The sequence below is a fragment of the Podarcis raffonei genome, chromosome 14 (genome assembly GCF_027172205.1).
Source record: "Podarcis raffonei isolate rPodRaf1 chromosome 14, rPodRaf1.pri, whole genome shotgun sequence".
Taxonomy (NCBI): domain Eukaryota; kingdom Metazoa; phylum Chordata; class Lepidosauria; order Squamata; family Lacertidae; genus Podarcis; species Podarcis raffonei.
The window spans coordinates 15784356-15804045 of NC_070615.1; the positions used below are offsets into that span (position 1 = coordinate 15784356).

Genomic DNA, 19690 nt, shown 5'->3' on the forward strand with positions numbered 1-19690 from the left:
TTTATAAAACCTTAGAATATTAATATTCATTTATGTTTATTTGTTTACAGCATTTATACCCTGCCCTTTAGCCAAAAAAGGATATCCAAGTGGTACACACACCCACACCCAGTTCTGAGGTTGCTTCTGTCCTCAGGCTCACAATCTAAAAAGACATGACACATAAGGAAAAATGGATGAGAGGGAGGAGGGAAAAGCAAGCTCAAACCCAAGTTCTTTAATGCCCCATCCACACTATGAAATTAAAGCAGTATCATGCCGCTTTAAATAGTTGTGGCTTCCCCCAGGGTGTAGAGTGACGAGATTCGTTTGGAGAGTCTGTTGCAGTTTTCCATGTCCACTGGCAGAAGAAAACTGAATCTCTTTTGTCATTGATTCAGATAAATAAAGGGAAATGTTTCATAGTTCCGTTATTATTGTCCCGATTTCTTACGCTGTGGTTTAATTGCAGGTTTATCCCCGAGCCATGGTCCCCTTGCAGCGCTTCTTGCGGCCGTGGTGTTCAGACGCGTGATGTGAAGTGCCGTATTTATCTCGCATTTACTCAGACGGAGGTGGAGCTGCCGGACGAAGAGTGCGAAGACACCAAACCGGTGACTGAGCGCAGCTGCCACTTGGAGTCATGCGATGGTGACCCTGTCCCATTTGTCCCGGAACCTCCACCTTCGGAAGATGCTGCGGACGTTGTCTATGGCTGGGAATACATTGGCTTCACTCCCTGCTCTGCTACGTGCACTGGAGGTATTTTTGTCTGTGAATGTCAAAAAGATCTTTTTCAAACGTTACAAACAATTGTTCAGGTTGCAAGAAGGGCAAAGCATGATGAACCAGTTCTCTGTGAATGTAACACTTTCTATGGAACAACCCCCTGTTCCCCCCCTGTTCCTCAGTGCATGGAAATCTGGAGCATTGCTCAGTGGTAGAGCACATGCTTTTGCATGAAAGAGGTTCCAGGTTCAATCCCAGCATCTGCAGGTAGGACTGGGGGAAAGACCCTTGTCTGAAATTCTGGAGAGCCAGTGTCAACAACATTGAGCTAGATACATCAATGGTCTTATTCATACTGGGGCAGAGTCTTAATGTGTTCCAGAAAAGCACTGTAGCTTGGAGGTAGAGCACCTGTTTTGCATGCGGAAGATGCCAGGTTCAGTCCATGGGAGGTTCAGCATGTGACAACATGAGACTAGGCCTTTTCAGCAGTGCCCCTTGTGTGTGGAATGCCCTCCCCAGGGAAGCATGTCTGGCACTGTTTTGAACTCAAGGCAAGTCGCTTTATTAGGGTCAATGAACAGTATCGAAACAAAAAACACCAATTACAAAATTTAAAAGCTCAAGGCAAAGAAAAACAATATAAAATCACATATAAAGTAATATAAAACCATGTAAGGTAAAAAGGTAAAGGTAAAGGACCCCTGGACGGTTAAGTCCAGCCAAAGGCGACTATGGGTTTGCGGCGCTCATCTCACTTTCAGGCCGAGAGAGCTGGTGTTTGTCCACAGACAGCTTTCCGGGTCATGTGGTCAGCAGGACTAAACTGCCTCTGGTGCAACGGAACACCGTGACGGAAGCCAGAGCACACAGAAACTCCGTTTACCTTCCCCCCACAGCGGTACCTGTTTATCTACTTGCACTGGCGTGCTTTCAAACTGCTAGGCTGGCAGGAGCTGGGACAGAGCAATGAGAGCTCACCCCATCACAGGGATTCAAACCACCGACCTTCCAATCGGCATGCCCAAGAGGCTCAGTGGTTTAGACCACAGCGCCACCCGCGTCCCTCTGGGTGTCATTTATCTGTCAGAAAGGAAACCTTTCTGACATAGGAGTGTCCATCGGTTGATATGTTGTACTAACCCTGGGTGCTAGTCATTGTGCATCGTATTGGAATAGCTGCTGCACAAAATTTGGCCACATTGTGTGTTATATCAGGATTGTTATCTAGGAGCAACTTTTGGTGCATCAGGCAAAGACTGTTATTTTCTCCTTGGGCTTTCTTTGGCCTTTAATTCAAAGAGTGGCAATGTGGCTTTTTTTTTGTCCTGCCTTAAAACAATAATCATTATTGGATGTTCTTAAGTCACTTTGTAAATAATAATACCAATCATATTCCTGACATCCCCATGTAGGGGTATGAAGGATTCCTTTCTGAGACCCTGAAGAGCCACTGACTCATAGGCAGGGTGAGCCAATGAACTGACTCTATATAAGGCAACCCCCAAGTGAATTTCAAAAGTAATTTACTATATTGACCTGAAGGGATGCGGGTGGGGCTGTGGGTTAAACCACAGAGCCTAGGACTTGCTGATCAGAAGGTAGCGGTTCGAATCCCTGCGACGGGGTGAGCTCCTGTTGCTCAGTCCCTGCTCCTGCCAACCTAGCAGTTCGAAAGCATGTCAAAGTGGAAGTAGATAAATAGGTACCACTCCGGTGGGAAGGTAAACGGCGTTTCCGTGCGCTGCTCTGGTTCACCAGAAGCAGCTTAGTCATGCTGGCCACATGACCCGGATGCTGTCTGCGGACAAACGCCGGCTCCCTCGGCCAATAAAGCGAGATGAGCGTCGCAACCCCAGAGTCAGCCACAACTGGACCTAATGGTCAGGGGTCCCTTTACCTTTACTTATATTGACCTGAAGATGTGCTGTTTCCAAAATAAAAAGCAAGAAAACAATCCACAGGTGGTGGTGCAAAGCCCATAAGCAACTATGACTTCCAGCCTCATTTCATGGATGTTTTAAATAACCAGGAATTTAAATTTACAGACAGTTAAGTAGGTGAAAGGAAAAGACAGGTGTGCTTGAAAAAATTCAATTTGAATTTTGTGTATATGTTATTGTTCGGTTGGAGCGTGGGGCTGATAACGCCAAGGTTGCAGGTTTGATCCCTGTATGGAACAGCTGCATATTCCTTGCACTGCAAGGAGTTGATCCTCGGTGTCCCTTTCAATTCTACAATTCTATGATTCTGGTTAATGTTGACATTTACCAATAATTATTGTGGCTGTGCAAGGACCAGCTGGAAATGAAATATAGCGTATGTGATGCAAGGCTTGGTTTTGGGCCTTACAGTGATTGTGTGACAAGTGTAAATATTGGAAGTGAGGATGACATTATCTGCTGGATGGTAAGCCCAATTTTTTATTAATTGGGAAACTGGAGTGTTATGTTAATAATGTTCATATTTTTAAGAGGACCTATGGCAGGCTTCTTCAGCCTTGGCCCTCCAGATGTTTTGAGACTACACTTCTCATCATCCCTGACCACTGGTCCTGCTAGCTAGGGATCATGGGAGTTGTAGGCCAAAGACATCTGGAGGGTTGAGGTTGAGGAAGCCTGATCTATGGCCATGCACAAAGGGAAGCTCTCTAAACAGATGCCACCAAAGAAAACTCTCTGGAATCAAAAATAGTTTGGCAGGCCACTTGGAGTGGAGCTTTTGCAATCGGTGTGTTTCAACGATAGCATTTTTGTTTATGTGAGATAATACGCTAGGTTTCTAGGTGAATGTTGTAAAGCCATACACGGTTACCCAGCTGTTATGGCATATCCTATTGGCTATCAACCATAGATCGTATTTTGATAGAGTTTTAAATCCTTGCCTGCATACGTTAAAAATACATATTAAGCTCACCTAGACCTTGATTTCATTTATCCTCATTTAGTGTTCGGTCAGGGATTACGTTCTCCAAAATTGGTTTTCTGTGTATGTATGTGTGTGCCATGTGTGTGTTGAAACAAACTTGAAGAATACTAAAAACAAGCAGAAAAGCAACCCTCGATCCTCTGGGAAAATGTGTAATGGAGTGAAATGCGCAGGCCAAAAAGGAGTCAGGCCAGCAGTTTATCTAATCCAGCACTGACCTTCTAGAGGCTCTCTAGGGACTCGGCATTCTTTACTCAGCCTCACTACCTGAGGTTCCATTAACTGGAGATACCTGGGGATTGACCCCTATAGAAGCAAAACATGCACAGTGCCCCTGAGCTATAGCTCTTTGAAATATATAATCGGCTTGCTCTGATGATCATGCTAAGTGCGTTTTGCTGTTTTCGAGAAGCGTTGCTGCAGTATTGATGGCACAACATCAAGTGTGGTTGATTTGTTAATGAAGGACAAGGCATCCCTGCCAAAATCTCTTTCCCAAATTGCGGCTTGGGTTGTTCCCTTCGTATGCCATGGGTAATGTCCAGTTCTGACATAATACAATTTTGAATGATTGGGGACAGATGGAAGTGGTTGAGATCCCATTATAAAAATCACTTGTCACTCATATCTAGGAACAAAAACCCTCGCCCATGCTCTAACCAATTACGGAAAGTCATAAAACACACACTACTAACCTGCCCAGGGTGGGGGATGGACATATTCCAGTCCTGAGTTTTTCCACGGAGTCAGCTAAAAATAAAAACAGGCCTTTTTAGTAACCAACAGAGTGTTGAGAAAAGCCTTCATGATGAATTAGGGGAAGAGGTATTTATGGCAGTAATTGTCTAGCTGTTGTACAGGTTTTTGTTGTTGTTGTTTTTTAAAAAAGGAATAAAACTCGGGGTTTTAATATATCCTACCTACACAAATAACAAGGCTCTGGATTTTTATTAGGAAATGCAGTGAAAGTACAAAGGTGCTTGGAACCTTGCAAATCTTTTAACAAAAGAGAAATATTAAGCTGTCTTGAAATCAGATTTGTAGCCCCTCTGAAGCCTCTAGGGGAACATGCATTGAGAAGGAAGGAAACAGGTTCCCTGAACTATGACCATTTTCGGTCTTGCGTATCACATTAGAAACCCCCCACTCCCCACCTTTCCTCATAGTACCAGTGAAACCTCAGTACCAAAATGAACTTCAGCGCATTTCACTCCATATGACAGTGGTAATGACTTCTTGTTTTATTGGGCTGTACATAGATGAGATTTCCAAGGCAACTTTACAGCCTGTGCCCTTGGTTTTCTGGCAGGGCTTTGTATATAATAAGATGAGGTTCACAACTCCAGATTCTGTTCAAAACGTTCAGGCCAAGAGACTCACAACTCAAGGCCATATCAGATATTCTGGTGGCAGGGCTGTGCTCTAATTGCAGAGAAAGCCAAAAATGAGGGACTCTTGTTTTAGGACGTGGCCTTATTGATTTGTCTAGCTTGGCGTTGCCTCAGTGCTCCAGGGTTTCAGATTAAAGTTGGGCAGTTGTGGTTTAATTATAATATAATATTGACTGGATGCCCTCAGCGGAAGGATGGAAGAATTCTGGACTGGAGTTATTGTATATTGGCAGAGGTACCAGCATGTTGAGAGATGGAGCGAGATTACAGAAGGGAATTCTGGGTGTCTGCCCGGGGTTAATGGCGTCTCTTTGTTTGAGATGTGGCAAATCATGGATCCTGTGAGCAGAAACTGAAAATGGAGTTGCTGGACTGTGGAAAACATCAAGGAAAAACATTTCATACAGAACTAAGAAGGCGAAAGTTGAACAGACCAGTGGTTGTGAAAGTAAATGAAAATTATCTGATTAGCATTGGAATGGTTTGTTGATTAATTAAGAAATGCAATGTGATATTAGATGACCAGCACTTCCTGAAATTCAGAGCATGGGAAGTCACCCAAAGATATAAAATTGGGCATTTATATTTGGCTTTTTAAAAAATTGTAATTTGGAATGTTTTAATGTGGTTTGTATTGGATTATTAAACTGGGAAACTTAATAAATATTATATTTTTAAAAAGTTGGGCAGTTGTTTCCATCCATATCTGGAGATGCCAGGGATCTAAGGTGGACGGGGGCCCCACAATAGTGTGGACACTGGACTCTAGATCCCGTTTGTGGCATATGCAGAAGACAGCTCTGGTTCGTTTGACCCTTTAATTGGTTCTCTTTTTTTACCTCCTATAAAAACTATGCAGGACACTCTGTTTAAAGAACAAATAACTTTCTACTTAGTGTACTTGCAGTTGCAGATTAAATATACAATGCAGATAGATGTTTCTGAAGTTGCTAAAACATCTTACATAGATTAAACTGCTGCAGACTAACTAACTTGTAACTAGCCTTTATTGGCGTAAGTTAAAACAGTAAAATCATAAAAAGTCATCCAAGTACATTGATAATCCAAACACATGCAATATCAAATAACTATCAAATAAGGGAAGCCTATAATTTGGACAAAAAAACCGGCTTCCAGGTGGAGAAATCAAAATTGGAAACAGAATTGTTAGAACCAAAAACAAAGATACTTTCGAGAATGTATAACTTGCTGTTGAAATGGAATACTCAAGATGAAACAGTTAAATCTGCTATGATTAAATGGGCACAGGATCTTGGACATAATATTATGTTTGCTGACTGGGAACAGTTGTGGACCACTGGTATGAAATTCACGGCATGTAATGCCTTAAGAGAGAATATTATGAAAATGATATATAGGTGGTACATGACACCAGTCAAGCTAGCAAAAATCTACCATCTGCCCGATAACAAATGTTGGAAATGTAAAGAAAATGAAGGTACATTCTTTCACCTTTGGTGGACGTGCCCAAGGATAAAGGCTTTCTGGGAAATGATATATAATGAAATGAAAAAGGTATTTAAATATACCTTCTTGAAGAAACCAGAGGCCTTTCTCCTGGGCATAGTCGGCCAATTGGTGCCAAAGAAGGATAGAACTTTCTTTATGTATGCTACTACAGCAGCAAGAATACTCATCGCAAAGTATTGGAAGACACAAGATTTACCCACTCTGGAAGGTTGGCAGATGAAAGTGATGGACTACATGGAGTTGGCGGAAATGACTGGCAGAATCCGAGACCAGGGAGAAGAGTCGGTGGAAGAAGATTGGAAGAAATTTAAAGACTATTTACAGAAATAATGTAAAATTAATGAATGTTAAAACGATGTTGGAATGGACTTAAGTGGACTTAGTAATAAGATCAGTAAGAGTATGTAAAAAATGGTAGGACAATTGGCTAAGGTATAAACTTGTGAATTTGATGAAAATTAACTTAAATGTGATAATAAAAAAGGGGTAAGGAACTAATGCTATGACTGGGAATACAAAAAAGGAGGCGTGAGGAGGTCAAAGAAACAAGCTAAGGAGAATTATGGAATAGTGAGAAAATTGAGTTGGTTTTTAATTTTTTCTTTTTTCTTCCTTTTTTTTCCTTTGATGTATTTATTGTAGTTTTCTGTTTTTGTATGTATCCTTTTCTGTCATGATTGTTTTTTTGTTCTGTTTGTGAAAACTTTAATAAATATTCTTTAAAAAAAAGAATGTGCTTTATATCTGTAACTTTTTCTTACTGTTCAAGATACGTTGCTTATGTGTAATATATCTCATTTTTATATATATAACAATCTAGGGACTCAGGAAGCCATTGCAGTGTGCCTACATGAGCAGACAAAGCAAACTGTCAATGACAGCCTGTGCGACAGCTCAGCCAGACCCCCAGCAATGAGCCGTGTTTGCAATACGAGGCTTTGCCCCCCAAGGTAAGACTCTGCATTGTGGAAACCTGTATTTTTATTACTGATATTTTATTAGAAGAAATTCATTTATTAAAAAGTGGTGAAAAGAAAGAAAAGGAAAAATGTGAATTAAAAGAAAAATGCTACGTTACATTTCCATACATATACAAATGTGTATAGTCCTATTATCCTAATAGAGTCGTACTTTGGTTGTTGAACGGAATCCATTCTGGAAGTCCATTCGACTTCCGAAAACATTTGACAACCAAGGCGTGGCTTCTGATGCAGCCAATTGGAAGCCGCATTGGACGTTTAGCTTCCAAAGAACTTTCACAAACCAAAACACTCACTTCCAGGTTTGTGGTGTCCGGGAGCCAAAGCGTTCGGGAGCTGTACCATACAAATTTCTTTATCAATAGCCTCATATATTCTGTATAAAGTTGCTCCAAATATTATGTTTACCTGCGTCCATAAGTGATCCGTTCGTATGTTGGCAATATTGTAATGGAAACCTGTCTTAATGCCTGCTTTCAGATAGATCTGTCTGGGTTAGCAAAATGAGTCCCCATTGTGATGGGACGATGGGCTTGCTTTCTGAAGAAAATGTCAATAGGCTCTTTCCCTCTACAGTGAAAATGGCAAAGACTGCTTCTTGAGACAGAGATCAGGCAGGCCCCTCCCCTTATTCCCTGGGAACAGACTCGACCAAGTGGAGTCCTTAGCCTGGTCCACTCCCTGGTTCTGGCCCCCAGGAGCCCAAGCGCTGCTGCTGATTGGCTCCTGGGGATGCAAGTGTCCTCATCTCCTGGCTGCAGTGTGCCCAAAACACCACGGCTGTACAGGAGGATAACTGCTCCCCATCTCCAATGCTCTTGCTGCCTGCAAAAGGTAGCTCAGGAGACACCCCCACCCCCCTCCATGGCAGTGCTGAATGCTTCAAGGGGAGGTGTGGTTAAAGCACACCATGTAGATCAACCATTTGGATGGAAGACCCCCAGTGGAGCCTCTCTGCACCCACTGGCCACAGAAAGGATCATGCTGAAATGTTATTTTGTTTGTTTCTTTAGTCGTTTAGTCATGTCCAACTCTTCGTGACCCCATGGACCAGAGCATGCCAGGCCCTCCTGTCTTCCACTGCCTCCCGCAATTTGGTCAAACTCATGCTGGTAGCTTCGAGAACACTGTCCAGCCATCTCGTCCTCTGTCGTCCCCTTCTCCTTGTGCCCTCCATCTTTCCCAGCATCAGGGTCTTTTCCAGGGAGTCTTCTCTTCTCATGAGGTGGCCAAAGTATTGGAGCCTCAGCTTCAGGATCTGTCCTTCCAGGGAGCACTCAGGGCTGATTTCCTTCAGAATGGATAGGTTTGATCTTCTTGCAGTCCATGGGACTCTCAAGAGTCTCCTCCAGCACCATAATTCAAAAGCATCAATTCTTTGGTGATCAGCCTTCTTTATGGTCCAGCTCTCACTTCCATACATCACTACTGGGAAAACCATAGCTTTTACTATACGGACCTTTGTTGGCAAGGTGATGTCTCTGCTTTTTAAGATGCTGTCTAGGTTTGTCATGTTATTAGTTAAGACCAACTCGGCTGTCTTTGGCCCTCTCTCACCTAGTCCCAGGCTGCGGAAGAGAGAAGGGAAGCAAGGCTATGCCAGTGCTTCTGCCGAAAGACCAGCACACATACACATACTGGTCACCTAGTGTCTGCCATGCTATCAGGGCTATCTGACCTGTTTCCAGCCCAGACGGCTGTTAAAAGGGCAGTAGCTTTAAGAAGCAGTGTCTGAGCTTGCATGCTTTCCTCTTCCCTCCCCATCCCTTTTTCCTTGTGTGTTGTGTCTTCTACATGGTGAGCCTGCGGGTGTGGACTGTCTTACAGCGATCTTTCTCAGCCGAAGCCTTTTCTGATTAAGAAGTGGGATAAAAGAGAACATAAAGTGTTAAGTCATTGAATAAAAGTGTTGTGTGTAATGGAGGGTCAGAGAGAGAGAGTGAGTTCAACCATTTATGAAACTTCAGTGGAATCCAGTATCAAAGCAACCGCTTCTGCCTCCTCATTCCCGGCATTGCTTACTCAGTCTGCCCTTTGGACAATCTCTCGGAACAGGTGGCAGGTGCGTCCCTGGAGGCAGTGTTCTGCCACTTGTGGTGTCGGCATCCAGACAAGAGAGTTGCGTTGCCAGCAACCTGGAGGATCCGTTGTTGAGCCCGAAAACTGCAAAGACAAAAAGCCCCACTCTTTGCAAGCCTGCAACCAGATTGACTGCCCCCCAGTTTGGCACGTTGAAGAATGGCAACAGGTATGATGGGGTTGCTAAATAAACAGAGGCTTGAGGCAGGGATGGAGAGCTCAGGGTCCTCCAGATGTTGCTGAACTCCAGCTCTCATCGGCCTCAGCCAGTATGGCCAGTGGCCAGGGATGGTGGGAGGTGTCCAAATACATCCGGAGGGAGACATGTTCCGCTTTCCCTGACTTAGAGTAACCTCTCAGCGGAGCTCATGCTCAATTTTTAATTCACGGGCTGCTGACAGTGCACTGTTTCTGGAACAGAAGTGTATTCATTCCTCGCTTTTTCAGCACATGATCTTTCTAGATGAAATGAATTATGTGGATTTCAGAGGCCTTCCTGGGTGAAAGCCACAGTCATTAGGCCAGTTTCGCATAAACAACGGATGAAACGGTCAACCTGTTGCTGGGTTGTACTGATTCAGGCCAAGATACAGGATCACATAACTTGAGTGCTTAAAAATAAAATAAAAAAATGCCTTCATCTCAGTACTCTGAAAGAACAGGCCTGTAGCTTGCAGGACTTGGATCCAACTTCTTCTTCAAAGGCCCTAGTGTCCACAGCAGTCAACAGTTTAGATCACTGTAAAGCGCTGTTTGTGGGACTACCCTTGAAGGCAGTCCATACACTGAAGCTCAGACAATATGTAATTGCTGAAATGCTGAATGGCACATCAAAACAGAGTTATAAAACTGCTGGGCTCGGTTAACCCGTGAAACGCAGTCCAGGACCGGTCCAGAATCCGAAGGTTCCCCTGGGAGTCAGTCCGACAGGGCCGAGGCAGGACACGAGGCAGGAAACCAGGCAAGGACAGGTGCAGGATCTAGCAAACAGCAATGTTGCTCCCGCAACCTGGGGCAGCGTCCGACAGCCTTTTATCTTTGTTGGGGTAGCAGCCAATCCCCCAGCGACTCACCTCCCTGTTTCGCCCGAAGGCGAGCACTCCTCCTGCGAGTACTTAGGTCTCTCCTTCTCTCAGACCTTAGTCTCTGCAGCTCGGGAGACGTCGGTGGGTTACTAGACCCAGGGGCCGCCTCAGCCTCCCCTGGCCAAGCTGGTAGTGGAGCAGCTGTAAGTGATGGCCCAGCTGAAGGCAACAAGGTAATCCCCGCATCTGGAGCCAGGGCAGACTCAGGCCCCTGACTCGGCCCAGCTGGTGTTTGTTGCAGGGGAACCTGTGCAGACTGGGACTCTACAGGATCAGGTCCCAGACTTGGTTCAGATGATGCCTGAGGCAAAGGATCCGGTGCAGACTGAGACTTCTCTGATTCCAAGTCTGAGCCCGAGTCCCAGGCCATCACAAAAACATCCATTTATCCATTTCATTTATCTCCCACTTTTCTGCAAAGGCACCAAAAGCAGTTTTCACATTGCCAGAAACTGTTCTGGGTGTCTATACACTATCAAGCCCAATTCGAGGTCTTAATGCTGACTTACACAGTTTCTTTGGAACACCTGAAAGACACTTCGTTTGACAAGTTGTATTTTGTAATGTATTATTGGAGTGATCCATATCCCAGTCTCCTTTGCTGCTGTTGCGTTTGTTGTCGTCGTTACCTGTAAGGAAAAGACAATCAGTGAGAAGTTCTTAAAATGAAGAGGAAGGTTCTGTGCACAGACCTAATTTCTATTAGTCTCCTTCTGCTTAGTGTTCCCACACGTGTGGAGGAGGAACCCAGAATCGCAAAGTGACTTGCCAGCAGTTGTTGATGGATGGGAGCTTTCTGAAACTCGCTGATGAGAGGTGCCACGAATCCAGATTGTCCACTCAGAAACCCTGTGCAAAAATGGACTGCCCTCCACAGCTGATTGTGGGAGAATGGTCTAGGGTGAGTATCTTTAAATAAGAGTGTGCCTATATCTGCTTTTCTTCCCCAGCCCTCTCGATTCAAGGTTGGATCTCTACTAGATGCCTTTTGATGCACCCCTGTGTCAGTTAACATGAACAGACCTCCTGTAGGCTGCAAGCGCACACAAGTTACCTGTTTGTAGCACAGAAGTATGGTTTTTCTCAATATGAAATCATTAATGCTCGTTCTCAACATGCTACTTTCCATCTGGATTGATTGCTCATCCTTGAGCAATCCTTGGTTACTTGAGAATGTGTTTGAAACCCTCTTGATTGCCATATTTTTCGCTCCATAAGATGCGAACCTAGTTTTTAGAGGGGGGATGCAAGGAAAAAAATATTTTTAAAGGGAGTGCAGAACAGAGCCTGTATGCATCCCAGGCTCTGCTCAGCGCCCCCTTTCACAAGCCGCGTGGAGCATGTGTGTGGTGCTTGCAGGCTTTTCCCCAAGGAGGGAGAAGGGCAGCCCATCAGGGGAAAGCCCCCCAAGAGCTCCACGTGGCTCTTTAAAGGGAGCGTGGCTCTTGGGGGCTTTTGTGGGAGGTGGGGAAAGGGACAGAGGGGCTATCCCATAAGCCAGGACAGCAAGCGGGAGCGCTGCGCAGCGATCCCTCTTGCTGTCCTAGCTTATGAGATAGCCGCGCGCAGCCTCTCCTGGACAGCGGGATGAAGGCTCCCTCAAGAGCCGCGCTCCCTTTAAAGAGTACATGGAGCCCTTCTCCCTCCTCGGGTAAAAGCCCCCAAGAGCCGCACACACGCTCCACGTGGCTCTTTAAAGGGAACGCTGAGCAGAGCCTCCCGCCTGCATTCGCTCCATAACACACACACACATTTCCCCTTACTTTTTAGGAGGGGAAAAGTGCGTCTTACAGAGCGAAAAATACAGTAGGTTACACATTTGAAAACCCTCCTCTTGCTGTCTTGGTATATGCCCCCTCACAATGTAATGGTACAGACACACATACACATGCCTTTCATTGCTGGGACCGCCTGCCACCTGTTTTTGAATGAACACACTGTAGAGTAAGGCAGAATCAATCCGCAGCGCGCTTTACTTTTCAGAATGAAAACCGTTTGTCAACCGTTTCTTGTGCTTTCCAGGAGCAAGAAATATGCAGTAGGTCTGGATTGTGTTGTGGACTAGGCCGAAGAAAAGAACTCGGTCTCCATTGATTCTAGAATAAAATCTTGAGTGTGCACAGCCTTATGTCAGGTTGGCACATGTGGGACAGGTCAATTGCTTCATTTCTTTTGCAGTGCTCTGTAAGCTGTGGTGTCGGGACGCAAAGGAGGAAGGCTACCTGCCAGAAACTCACAGCCAAAGGCCAGCATGTTGCATTAAACAGATCTATGTGTGGCGACCTCCCGGTGCCCCCACTGTCAAGACCATGTCACATGAGTGCCTGCAACAGTAAGTGACACATTTTTCCAGGTTGCTTGGGAGAAAAGAGCCCTGATTTATTATTGTTACCATACTGTGTGTAGGCTATGCTTTACAAACAGCAACACATCTATATATATTTTTTAAAAAGTTTTTTGCAGACAATATTAATTGCATTCGTCCATAATAATTTAACTATCTTTATAGGGGTTCCTTCAACCACCGGACTTCCCCCCACCCTTTCCCTATATTATTTCCTTTCTTTTCTGCTGCTAAATACTTTTATCCAATCTATAAAATCTCCTTTTTCAATACCTTTTATCAAATTATATTACATGTGCTAATCCAATCCTGCTAATGTTTTTAAATGTTTGCAATGCTCCTTCATATATTCTATAAAATTAATCCATTCATTTCTAATTTTTTTGTCTTCTTGATGTCTAATCTTCCCAGTCAATTTTGCCACTTCTGCATAGTCCATCAGCTTCAATATCCATTCTTCTTTTGTTGGGGTTCTTTCTTCCTTCCAACCCTGGGCATATATAACATTCTTGCTGCTGTTGTCGCATACATAAATAGGACCTTTTTTCCTTTCGGGGTCTCTTCCCCTATTATACCTAATGAAAAAGCCTCTAGTTTTTTAACAAAAGTTATTTTAAACATTTTTTTTATCTCATTATAAATTATTTCCTAGAAGGCTTTTGCTGACTTACAGGTCCACAGACAGCAACACATCTATACCTAGGTGGAGTCCAAATTGTCTGCACACATAAATATCGTTTCCATATTTGATCTTCCGTATGCAGTTGCAGTGAGTCAGCATTTGACAATATTTGGCTGCAATCATGCAGTAGCAGCAGACTTCAGTCAATTTGATATCTGTGTTAACTTTTTTTTTTATTTTGCTCTCTGAAAGACAGCCTAAATTTGCATTTATGCACATAAATTCGCACATGCAAATTTTGTACAAATTTGTGTCATGTCTTTCAAGGGCTTAGTAACGCTCCTGTTTTGGGTGGCAGGCGGTGGGGACTCAGAAAAGTTTTTGGAGATGGGCTAGCTAGTAATTGTTCTCCAGTTCAGATCTGCGCTTGAGTAGAATTTGGAGGCTTTTACGAGCCCCTGAAGTTATTTTCCAAGCCTGGCTCAGCAGAACTTGGCTGCTGTTCTACTGAGTAGCCCAATATTATATATATTTGCCCAGACCTGAGTCCTGCATTCCCAATTAAGTGTGCATAGGATTGCAGCCTTAGCAGTGTTCCAGTGTGCATAGGAGACAGAAGATGCCTTTCTTTCTTTCTTTCTTTCTTTCTTTCTTTCTTTCTTTCTTTCTTTCTTTCCCTGTTTGCCAGAAGTCTTGAAAAGGGTGTCTGCACTTTGCTTTGTACGGTTGCTTTTGAAAGCGCCTGCAAGGGTGGTAAGTGTACATGTAAAATAATAACAAATTAGGCATCTGACTGGTCTTTTGTGCAAACAGATCCCGGCTACAGTCTTGAATGTGCTTGCTCTGGCAGCCGCAGAGCCCTGCTGAGGTCAGAGGGGCTCTGCCAGCATAAGCACATTTAGAATTGCAGCCACTGTGTCTGCTTGCGAAAAAAATCCTTAAGTGTCATTACCTTGCATATGTATATGTATAATTCCCCAAACTAAATCCATGTATTCCTTTCGTGCTTTAAAAGGAGGTGAGGGGGCTTTAATGTCAGTGACTTAATATTAGAGAGAACTTGGCAAAAACTGTATTGTACACAAGCTCCGGGATCCAGGCCAAATCAGGAGGGGTTTTTGTTTTTTACTCCCCCATCTCCTCCATGCCATATCATCATCTCCTTTTGAGAGCTCCCGTAGTTTCAAAAGTACTTTGGCACCAAGTATGAAGTCAGCAGGGAGCTGCAGCCAATTGAGGTGAAAGGAAGTGGCATTTCACACAATGCCATCATTCAATGATGGAACTCAGTGCTGCAGGATGTGGTGGAGGCCACCTGCTTGAAGAGCTGTAAAGAAAGCATAGAGAAAGTCATAGCAGCTGCTAGCTATGATGGCTCAATTATTCGTGACCCCATGGTCTAGAGTACGCCAGGCACTCCTGTCTTCCACTGCCTCCCGCAGTTTGGTCAAACTCATGCTGGTAGCTTCGAGAACACTGTCCAACCATCTCGTCCTCTGTCGTCCCCTTCTCCTTGTCCCCAACATCAGGGTCTTTTCCAAGGAGTCTTCTCTTCTCATGAGGTGGCCCAAAGTATTGGAGCCTCAGCTTCAGGATCTGTCCTTCCAGTGAGCCCTCAGGGCTGATTTCCTTAAGAATGGAGAGGTTTGATCTTCTTGCAGTCCATGGGACTCTCAAGAGTCTCCTCCAGCACCATAATTCAAAAGCATCAATTCTTCGGCAATCAGCCTTCTTGATGGTCCAGCTCTCACTTCCATACATCACTACTGGGAAAACCATAGCTTTAACTATACGGACCTTTGTTGGCAAAGTGATGTCTCTGCTTTTTAAGATGCTGTCTAGATTTGTCATTGCTTTCCTCCCAAGAAGCAGGCGTCTTTTAATTTTGTAACTGCTGTCACCATCTGCAGTGATCATGGAGCCCAAGAAAGTAAAATCTCTCACTGCCTCCATTTCTTCCCCTTCTATTTGCCAGGAGGTGATGGGCCCAGAGGCCATGATCTTCGTTTTTTTGATGTTGAGCTTCAGACTATATTTTGCGCTCTCCTCTTTTACCCTCATTAAAAGGTTCTTTAATTCCTCCTCAGTTTCTGCCATCAAGGTTGTGATGGCTCAATAGACCCTCCTTATTCAGAATAATTTCAGTTACTGGGAATAAAACAGCCATGAGGGAGGGCTCTCGCCTACACACCCTGCTTATAGGCTTCTCAGCAGCATCCTCACTGACCACTGTTGGAAATAGATTGTCACCCCAGGTGTGGTGCAATAGGACTCTTGTATTATTATGAAGAGTGTACCTGCACAATGCATGCACACTTTACATTTTAGATGTGTTCTTAAAAATAAATTATGCATACACACAAAAACATGAAGCATTTTACAGCAATCTGCTCTCTGCTTGTGGCGTAGTTTGCTTTGGCGTGGGCTGACATGTTTGATTGGTGAAAATTGCAATGGTGGGGTGGGCAGGAATAAAATTACAGGGCTCTGTCCAACATTCTCTGTCCGCAAATGCAAGGCCTCTTGCACCAGCGGACAGGTGAATTTTAATGTTGTGCAACAGAGGAACCTAATGCACTAGCTGTGCCAGCAGAAACTCGTTGCACATGGTAATATTGTGCAACCAGCAACCTGCTCTTGTGCAACAATACTCCTCCGGCGCAAAACATCTTGCCAGCAAAACAAGCAGGCTGCTAAGTGACTTTAACTTAGCGCTACGTTGGCTTCAACCCACAGAAGTTAAGCAGAGGGTTTAACTACATAGCCTCTCAGAGCCCCTTACAGTATATGGGGAGGGGGGAGGGTTTTCTCTGAACCAATCACGGTTCAGAGGCCTTGTGCAGCTGCTTCGGTACTCGCTGCCTGGAGACCTGAATTAAGAGACAGGTTGAAGACAGTTTCTTTGGATCAGGTGTGGGGCCCCAATGCAGGCATCCTCTTGCGTTTAATTGCCTTCTGTGGCTGCTTGGCTACATGCCGTAACTCCGCATTAAAAACAAGGCACCAAACAAAATAGGAGCTAGCGTAATTATTGGTTCGTACATAATATGAAACTTCTTTTCTTGGACTTCATTGCCAGTTAACATGCCAAGATCCTGAGGTACAAAACACCACTTTAAATAAAGCTCCATGGACTTGAAGGAATGTCCTTGGCGCGGCATTTAATAAAATATTTTCGAGCTGCATATCTCTCTGAATTTAATTAATTGTGGATATTTGCGTGGCAGTGTGTCCAGCCTGCACATTGCTTGGTGGAGAATAATGCTAAAGAAACATGGTTAGTTCCTTCTATTGAAAGAAGGGAAGTAATATGGGGAAACAGAAATGAGGGTGGTTCGAAACATGTCTTGTTCAAAGAAGGAAGCTTTGGGAAAACATTATCTTAATTCAGTTTCTTGAGCTGCTTATGGCAAGGGTTTAAGTTCAGCTCTATCTCAGAACCATGCTGCATAACCAGCAGAATCATGTGGGCAAGCTCTTGTTGGACTGTGTCATCTCACCAGTAAGAGGTAGACTGCATGACTCTGCTGGTTGTGTGGCTCAGCTCTGGAATTAGGCGGTGAATAGAGAGACAGTGTGGTGTAGTGGTTAGAGTGTCAGACTAGGGCCTAGAAGGCCAGAGTTCAAATCCCCACTTGGCCATGAAACTCACTGGCTGGTCTTTGGCCAGACCCTGCCTTTCAGCTTAACCTACCTCACAGGGTTGCTGTGGGGATTGAGTGTGGAGGAGAACCATGTATACCATCTTGAGATCCTTAGATAAAAGGTGGAATATAAATGCAATATCTGACTGTCTGGCTGTCTATTATTCATCCATCCATCCATTCATGATGCTTGTATCCCAAGTTTCCTCCTACTGGAGCCCAAAGTGTCCAACAAACATGATAAAACAGTCAATTAAAGCAATTTAAAATTTTCAACAAAACGAAAAACAATACAGCAGGCATTGAATGAGGTTGTATCCAATGGAGTGCTAAGTTAAAACCACTTAACTGTATGCTTGCATCCCTGAAAAGATGTTTCACCAACGAAACAATTGTTGTGCAAAACAATGCATAAGCACACTGCTGGTGACTTTGTTGCACAACAGATTGCTCAGTCTGCACTACGATATCCTGCTAGAGCTTGCTGTGCTGTGTTGGATTCCCCAGGGGTGGAATATTAAAGCTAACTCGTCCTTGTGCTAGTGGGCAGTGAACCAACGGATGCAGCCTGGTGCTACAATTTCCAGAGGGAAGAGGGATTGGTTGTTAAACCACTCTGAGAATTGTAACTCTGCGCGGGGGAAGAGGGGTCTCCTAACAATTTTCAGCACCCTTAACAAACTACAGTCCTCGGAATTCTTTGGGGTGCAGCCACAGCTGTTTCAAGTGGTACTATACTGCTTTAAATGTCATAGTGCAGATGGCACAGAGAAAATCTTTTTTTACGATGCTCGCTCAGCCAGAAAACATATTGGATGACTTTGGACAAGTTGCTGTTCCTTAGCCTAACCTACCTGTCTGTAAGGATGAAGGACAAATTGCACCTTGAGCTCTTTGGCCAATGGCTGGGGTATTTAAATAAAAATAACAATGTCTTTTAAAACCAGTCTTAAAAACCACTTGAGTTGCTTACCTAGTCAGACCCGTCCTGAGTTATAGCTCTGTAAAATTCAGCAGAGTTCCTGATTTGGTGTGCCAAGGATCTGTCCCATGACATCATTGCTACATGCCATTGTACTGTATTAATTCATTCCTCTGCAAAACCCCAGTGATTTGCCTATTGATTTGCATATATTTTTATATTTTTCCCGACTGTCAGCTTTCAGAGCGGCTCACAAAGTAAAAAACAGGTAAAAGGACAGCACTGAAACAATAAAATAGAATAGGAACGAGCAAAACCAGATGGAAATCGCTCAGTCATGTGTTGTTTTTAAAAAACCCATGAAGGAACGGACAACCAACCAATCGAGGCCAAAGGCCTGGTGGAGTAAAACAGTCTTAACAGCCTGTCAAAATGCCTGTAGCTTAGTGGACACAAAGACCTCTAGGGGAAAGAAAAGGCCATAGCTCAGTGGAAGAGCATCTGCCTGGCATGCAGGAAGTCCCAGGTTTGATCCCTGGCGTCTCCAGGTAGGGCTTGGAGAGAACCTTGTCTGAAACCCTAGACAGGTGCTGCAAGTAAATAATGATGAGCCAGAGGGAACAATATTAAAGGTAAAGGGTAAAGGGACCCCTGACCATTAGGTCCAGTTGTGGCCGACTCTGGGGTTGCGGCGCTCATCTCGCTTTATTGGCCAAGGGTGTGGCCGGCATGACTAAGCCGCTTCTGGCGAACCAGAGCAGCGCACGGAAACGCCGTTTACCTTCCTGCCGGAGCAGTACCTATTTATCTACTTGCACTTTGACATGCTTTTGACATGCTTTTGAACTGCTAGGTTGGCAGGAGCTGGGACTGAACAACACCGTCATGGGGATTCGAACCGCCGACCTTCTGATCGGCAAGTCCTAGGTTCTGTGGTTTAACCCACAGCGCCACCCACGTCCCACAAGTTATATTAGGAGCATTTTTTTTAAAAAGGTCCCAAGTGCCTGGTCTTGATCTACAGTTAGGGAAAGGGGGAGAAATGGATTCAGTTCAAATTTAAAGGCCAGCACACCCAATTCGCAAACCATACACGAAAACAGAAACACAGCTATTCCTCAGAATTTACACTTCTCCAAATCTTGGCAATGCACTTATCCAGCCAAGTAATATATACAATGAGGCATACACTAGGATAGAGGAGATATTATGCATTAACAAAAGTAAAATACAAAAATGTGTTATATTAGGGGGGGAACTGCTTTACAAAGATACGTATATTAGGGGAAATCTGCGCTAAAATGCTGGTGAATTTTCACAAGGACATCTTTTTTTAAAAAAATAATAATCGCAAACTGATGTGCGAATCTGGAGAACTAAATTTAAGATTAGAAAATGTGGAACCTGAATCGATCTGTTTGCCCATCCCTATACAGAGTGCAGTTGCTGCGCCTCCTCCACTTTAAAGGAAAAAAATGCGCTTTGTGGATTTGGCA

The 19690-nt window shown here is 44.2% G+C and overlaps 1 protein-coding gene across 2 annotated transcripts in view; it reads left to right on the forward strand.

The window, feature by feature from the left end:
* Positions 1 to 19690, forward strand: part of ADAMTSL3 (ADAMTS like 3) — a 274771-nt gene that overhangs the window by 209753 nt on the left and 45328 nt on the right. For both annotated transcript variants that reach the window (XR_008327567.1, XM_053365546.1), the window contains exons 15-19: positions 452 to 741; positions 7339 to 7468; positions 9554 to 9746; positions 11384 to 11563; positions 12841 to 12994. Coding sequence is in view for 1 of the 2 variants with exons in the window: in XM_053365546.1 (XP_053221521.1) it covers positions 452 to 741; positions 7339 to 7468; positions 9554 to 9746; positions 11384 to 11563; positions 12841 to 12994 (947 nt within the window). In the remaining variant the exon portion in view is untranslated. The remainder of the gene's footprint in view (positions 1 to 451; positions 742 to 7338; positions 7469 to 9553; positions 9747 to 11383; positions 11564 to 12840; positions 12995 to 19690) is intronic.